The 7,176-nt window shown below is 36.3% G+C and overlaps 1 protein-coding gene and 1 pseudogene across 1 annotated transcript; one reads left to right on the top strand and one right to left on the bottom strand.

Moving 5' to 3' along the window:
- Nucleotides 1–1,016: 1,016 nt before the first annotated feature.
- Nucleotides 1,017–3,816, bottom strand: LOC120282455 (transcription factor DIVARICATA-like). The gene is made up of 3 exons (XM_039289275.1): nt 3,527–3,816; nt 2,642–3,179; nt 1,017–2,465 (listed from the first exon to the last, which is right to left on the bottom strand). The coding sequence occupies exons 2-3, from the start codon at nt 3,073–3,075 to the stop codon at nt 1,967–1,969; spliced, it is 933 nt and encodes a 310-aa protein (XP_039145209.1). The 5' UTR covers nt 3,076–3,179; nt 3,527–3,816; the 3' UTR covers nt 1,017–1,966.
- Nucleotides 3,817–5,187: 1,371 nt separating this feature from the next.
- Nucleotides 5,188–7,176, top strand: part of LOC120282952 — a 5,239-nt pseudogene continuing 3,250 nt past the window's right edge.

Raw genomic sequence — 7,176 nt, 5'->3', positions numbered from 1 at the left:
GACGGGTGAAATGACCAAGTAGATTATGGATATAGTTCTTTGATTTTGATTTATTTTTATTTATTTTCAATAATATGATGACCAAATCGATTAAGTGTTTTGCAAAGCCTACATTGAAAAGCTTGAAGTTCAATACAGAATAATATAACTCTTGTCAAACAAGAAAAAACATATAAAAACTTTACGAAGAGGAGAAAAAATGAAAAAGGTATTACAACATGCACAAATAACTACTAGTTTTCATTATCCAGAACATGCATATGCTGCTGGTGAGGGTGAGTTAGTGACTGCAAACTTGAGTTTGAAGACTTATAACAGGATTCAATCAACAAACAACCAGGTCCTAGCTACACACAGCATCCAGAATCCAGATCCACCATATTGTTAGCCGACTTGGTGATGATATTCCTGTCAATAAGTTAACACTCACAGTGTCACACACTGTGAACAATGAAGGACCCGTCAACAACCCCAAGGACGCCCCTTCCCTTCCTTGATAAGAGAAAGCCAAAAACAAAGAAAAAGAATTATCCGAAAAAGGAGAGGCTGTCCTATAAAATGCAAAGATAGTGGAGACCAGACGCATCTCAGCCAAGTTTTGTGACCATGGTTCTCTATCAAACATGTCATGCTCGAGCTTTGCATGCATGTCCCAAAGACCAAAATGCATGTTGAAATAAATATTTGCACATAGAACACAACTACAATAAAAAATTAAATAAATAATCAAGTGAAGGAGGCACTTGAACATAGACAATCATCTTAACAAAGAAAAAAATCTAGTCAGGCCTCAAAAGAAAACGCTTGGTTTGGTATTATGATCTGATTCCTACCCTCATCCACCAAATTCACTTCAACTCTTAAAAGTAACATACTACTACTGCTAAACATAAAAACTATTTGACTTCATTAGCCATGGATAAAAACAAACATTAAGTGGACACGAAGTGATACTAGTCCATAGAAAAAGGAAAAGATGAAAGAACAATATTGTTAAAAAGGTAAGCCATCATGTCTTCAATCAAACATATACCACATTAATTAATATAGCTATGATTTTGAAGAATTACATAATTAAAGAGAAGCATATAAAAGGTTGACATGTGCCATGAGAAACATTAGAGTAATTAGGACAGTTTCAATGAGCAATTGGAAATTATGAATCTAGACATCAAGACATGACTGGTAAAATATCAACTATCAACACCACAATAGTAGGTCGACCGTCCACCCGCTCTCCGATCCATCTTTCTCACAACAGCTTACACACAGAACGTACCCAGTTGTGACACATAGTTATAATAAGGTAGAAAAAGGCCTACAGTGCATACCTCATGAACAGCACCGTCAAATGTAAGGTATCGTCAATATTCTTTTAAGCTGGAACTTTCTCAAGAGGCCATTTTGTATGATAATGTTGATGCAAGGCCTCTTCAAGATACACTCTCATGAAGATCTCTTCCATACAATAAGAAAAGTCTTATCCTATTACTAGAAAAAGAACCAAAATATATATGGAGCTAGCTAGCTAGTATTGCTTTGCCACAGCATTCTCGGATGAATACGATCATACGCCTTCAAAAAAATCAAAAGAGTACACAGGTTTTCATTTCATCTGAAAACAGCACGTCAAAGAACCATTCTACTGCTTCAAAACTCATATACAGAGCAATCCCATAGCCATGCAAGAATTACCAATTAACATCCGCAAAAGGAGACCTCAAACTCAATCCACTGAATTGCAGTCATGTTAAGATGAATTTGAAAAAGAATTTGATTCAAAGCAAAACACATGTGCTAGGACTTTCCCCTTTCCTCTTTCCTCATGTGAAATTCCAAATGCAATGGCTTGATGACACAGTTGCTCCTCTCATAAAGAATGACCTCATAGAAGATATCCACAAGAACTTCATTAGAAATGCCAGATGAAGTAAGGTTTATAGAGTGATATTACATTGGGTAATTCTTAGCCATGGGGATGGAGCTGAGCAGATAAGGTGCGGAACATACTGTGGTTTACTCCCATGATGGAACCAAAAGAGCTTTTATTTGGACTTTGAGCCTGCAACTTCAGTTGGTAGGGAGTGACACCATAAGATGGTTGCACAAGCCTATTAGTGTGCATCTGGATTGACGTACCACTCATGGTTCTGGCTGCTTCAGTGCAATTATTAGGTTCCAACTTGACAGAGAACTTATCCGGCGTCCCTGGCAAGACCACAGAACTTGATTGGGTGGAAAGAGAAGAGGCATGAGTTGGAGAGACAGGATTATCATCAGGAAGATTGACAGTGGTAATATCATGGATGCTAGACCTCCTCTTGTCTTTACCACCAGAACTGAGCCTAATAAAATACTTCTGCGCATGACTAGCCACCTGAGTAGGTGTCCGAGTGGGGACGAAATTCCTAGATATATTTCTCCAGTCACCTTTCCCATACTTCTTCAGCCCCATAAGAAATTTCCTGACAAAAACCATAGATCAGCTAGCTTTGATCAACAACTCATACTTTGTTGTTTTAATTCCAAAGACCAAACGAGGAAAGAAAGAAGAAAAAGAACAGAAAAGAAAAAAACTAAATTTGTAAACATTAATAACAACAGACGGCGTTTGATAATTTCATAGGGTGGTGGTAGGTACCTGTGCTCATCCTCAGTCCAAGGGACCCCCTTCTTCCTCTCTTGCTCAGAGAGCCTTCCAGCAGCCCTCTTCCCAGCAACAGCACCGTAAGCTTGCCTTAAGCCTTCGAATCCAAGGTTGCTGCTCTCCCAATCCAGAGTGAAAGATGGGGAACTATAACCAGGAACCGGGATGAGACCAGCCTCGATATGACTGACATCATGCTCCAAATCCCGGTAATGTGTGATAACATCGTCCACGCTCTTCCCAGGGAGCATTTCAGCAACCATCTTCCACCTGTTCGGAGTGTCGCTGTCAATATAAGCAAGTGCATTCTCAAAGATCTTGTTCTCACTTGCCGTCCAAATAACGCTCCTGTTCTGCCCGAGAAACCAATTTGAGTTGCCGAAGTAGGACGACGCTGGAGGAAGAACTTCAACTCCCCACTTTGTCATTTTTTTTTTCTTCTTATATTATTTGGGATTTCTCCTCCCTTGGAGTTGGTCCTGGATCAAAACTAAAGCTAAACCAATGTATGATGTATGACCTCCAAGGAATCCTGAAATTTTGAAAAAGACGAGATCTTGCTGATCACAACAACAACAACAACAACAACAACAACAACAACAACAACAGCAGATAGAGAAGATGAAAAAAAAATCGCAGAGATTTCGAAGCAAGCTTTGGTTTTTTTGCAAGAAAGGGATGACGGTATCCGAAGATAAGAAGGTGAAGAAACGAAGAGCAGCAGAAAGATGAGATCTTTCAAGTCACGGATTAGGCACCGGCCCAATCAAAAGGGAATCCCAGACAAAATAGTAAAAAGAGAGAGAAGGAAAATGGAACTGTGCCGTCAAGAGCACGCAGAGTCCAGATGCTTTGAGTGAGGGTAGCAGCTTCGCATACCTTCTTAAGCCAGGAAGATTGACCCTTGAAGAAGAACCTCAGAGTTGCTTCAACGTGAAAACAACACAAGAAGATATAGTCGAAAGATGTAAAAGATGCGAGTGAAGCCGAAGCCAAGAAGAACACAAGCTGCTGAAGTTTTTAAGTAGTGAAGGAAACAAAGACAACAAGAGAACCAATCTAGTCATCAATCAAGGCAGGCGCTTTTAGAAAGAGAAGCAAAGCAAGGGAAGGGAATTGGAATCCAAATCTCTCTCTCTCTCTCTCTCTCGTTTGGCTTTGGTGGGGAGGGATCTAGACCATAACAATAACAATAACAACAACAACAGGCGGAAGGATGGAGATTTGAGCAAGATGGTGCACTCTGATTGGCATTAGGTGGAGTTTGTGCCCTCTCAACCCAAGAAAGCTTCCTTTTTTTTCTTTATTAATTTCAAAGGTGAGGTTTTTCCCCCTTTTTTAAATTAATGCTACTTCTAAACCCCCTCAGTCATCGTAAAGCCAACATTAAAACTTGCCATTATTATAATATATTACTTTCTCTCTAAATTTCATATGTTATCATTAACTTATTATTATTATTATTGACGATACACCATTCGGATTCAAAACCCATGGTAAAATAAAAATAGACTGTTATTTACTTATCAATCTTCTTGTTTTTTTTTAATTATTTTCCTTCAGATCCAAAATGGTGATAAAATGCATTTAAACCATTCAGAGAAAAAGAAAAAAAGCAATGGAAAAAAATTCGTGTATTTTTATCTTTAAAGTTACACCATTGCCTTATTTATGTAATTAACAAATCAATAAGAATTTCCCAATTAGTTGAATGGCTAGCCTGTCCAGTGGGACCTGTCTTGCATGGCTATATTTTGGTTGATATGTAGGACTTAAATTAATTGAAGAAATGTAGGAGTACTCATTTGGTATTAATTAATGGTGTTATTAGTTGGTAATGGAGGGCGATTATAATACAAAAAAATGGACACGTGTAGGATGGCCTCCAGGCAAGGACAAGGGAGGGAAAAGTTGAGTGGCTATCTCCATTTAAATATATTTATGTTTTATGGTTACACTTTTCACGTGTGGAGCTGCCATTGGAAGCCGCGACCGCCCATTGCACAGCACCCACATCCATCAATTTGATTCCATCTTCATCTTTCTCTCTCAATTGCGTTTGCACTAACATACCTGTACTTTCACGTTACATCGCTCGTAATCCGGAGTTTTCTAAGGACGTCAAAGTTGGACTAGCAATGCAATTTCTTCAATCATGTTGTGGTACGTGTTGTAACATTATAACATATATTAATATATATATATATATATATATTTCACTGGCATGCAGCTTAATTAGGATTCAAGTTCCAACTATTAGTTGTATCTTGTATATAAGTCGTTGTTAATTTGTGTCAAACAGGCAGGCATTCAAAAAGGAATGACCAAAACCCCAACAGTGCATTTATGCTTAAAAAAAATGTTTTCTATATATTACAAAAAGAAAGATTAATGTAAGTCAATATATAACTGCATGGGTTAGGTTTAGCATTCCATCGCTGCTGCTGAGATTATTCCTTTTAATTTCTTCTTTTTTTTTAAAAAAAAAAAGACAAAGTGAAAGAAAAATGAAATACTCCTTTTCTGTGGCATTGCAGGTCATGGAGAAGTCTGATTAAGGCTTCTATGTAAATATATATATATATATATATATATTAACATGCAGTCATAGAAAACAGCTCTTTTTTTTTAATAAAGAAAACATCTTTTTTCTTTTCCCATTATTAGCAGCATCTTATAATTAAGACAGAGCAATTCTTCAACCATCCAACTAGTATTAGAATAAAGTTTTATTCTTTCCATTTTTTTGGTTCTGCACTTGACTTCAACCATTTCCGCAGATTGGTCACAGACGTGCAGGGATTGAACTTCCAAAATGGTCTGTGTTTTACTAGTCTTATTCAGATTGGCTCTGTATGCAATTACTTGACTTCAGGCACCATCAGCCAGTACAAATTAGCCATGCATATATTTACTCTGTTGCTGGTCAGGATTAGACGGCTCAATGAAAAGGTCTGCTAGATATATATGCTGGGAAAGTGTTTGCAGTTTGTGCATTCATGGGACTAAGCTATTGGTCCATCATATAAAAGAACACATATACTACAGCATGCTGCAGGTGCAGCAATTTGACTTCAGAAAGGAAGTGGAGGTTTGCTAATTAATATAATAATCTTTGTTGAGATTGGATCTTGTGTCAGCAATTGGCCCAATGACATCACAGCAACTTCCAATGACTCCATGTGAATGGATTTGCTTCCTGAATCCTACCTTCATTATTCAAAACCAAAACGATGTTGTTCTTACTTCTTACTTCTTACTTCTTACTGCAAGCTGAGCCTCTCATTCCACATTTATTGTCCTCTTCGATCACATACATGTTCAACATTAATCTAGTGCTGAGCAATTGTGGTAATTCGAGTTTGAAAATCAAATTAACATCAAAATCTTGTTTGTCTTGCACATCTTTTGTCCTCATGGATAGATGCACATGAAGAATGATGGTGTGTGTGCGTGTGTACGTGTGTCTGAATATATATATATATATATATATATGCAGACATTTCGTCCAGCCAATCCATTGGAAATGCTGAAGTTAAAGCAATGTTATATATCAATGATAATGACGCCAACAATTTTTAATGAGACATTGCCAACCAAAACTCTTGTTTTGCACAGCAGATGTAGTTGAATCATATAATACACAATAGTCTATTATATGTGTGTATATATATATATATAAATATATAAACTACCAGGACTAATTCATCTTCATGAGCCCATTAATTATATGCTATCCTGGGCCCTTTCGTTTTTTTTTAATATTCACATGGGTCTTCGTTCATAGATGGGCCTCTTTGTAGCCGGTATGTGACTTGGATTCTCCTTGGGCTTCAGAGTGTTTTTGCTGGATCAAATTCAATTGAGTCAATTGTAATATTTATTCATTCATTTAATTTGATTGTCATGTAGCATTGTAGCCTACCTTGGCCTTTGGGAAGTTCTTGCGCAGGGAGTATTAAAATACAATTGCTGACAACTTCCAGCAAACAGAACTCAATTATTTATGATAATATATTATTTTATGGTTTATTATCATGGATTACACTTGTGACCGCCTAACTAACTAGTTATAATTTAAAAGTTTAAAAACAAGGAATTAATCACTCAATCTCATTGATTAAACCCTTAACTTTAAACAGTTATAAATCAGTCTGTAATTTTGAAATGCTTCTATAGAGGCCTTGTAGTACCACTTATTTTATTTTATTTTTTTTAAATAAATATAGATAAATTACAAATTTATTGAAAAGAAAAGGAACAATACAGAAAATAAGAGTTAATCACCAGAAGTGAAAGGGTACAATAAATACAACAGAAAGTACAAAAACCACTTAACTTTTCATCTATTTTTAAATATTGTATTCTTTAAAATCCGAACTTTGATGTGTAATCCGAATTTTAATGTGTAATATGATGGCTATGGACTATGGTTCACATGAATTTTTGATTTTTTCAGTAACATATTTTATTAATTTTATTATTAAAAATACAAATTATTACTTAATTTATTTATGAATTAAAACAAT

This window comes from Dioscorea cayenensis, chromosome 18, assembly GCF_009730915.1.
Source record: "Dioscorea cayenensis subsp. rotundata cultivar TDr96_F1 chromosome 18, TDr96_F1_v2_PseudoChromosome.rev07_lg8_w22 25.fasta, whole genome shotgun sequence".
In the NCBI taxonomy this organism is placed as follows: Eukaryota; Viridiplantae; Streptophyta; class Magnoliopsida; order Dioscoreales; family Dioscoreaceae; genus Dioscorea; species Dioscorea cayenensis.
This window is presented reverse-complemented; position numbering and strand designations above follow the sequence as displayed.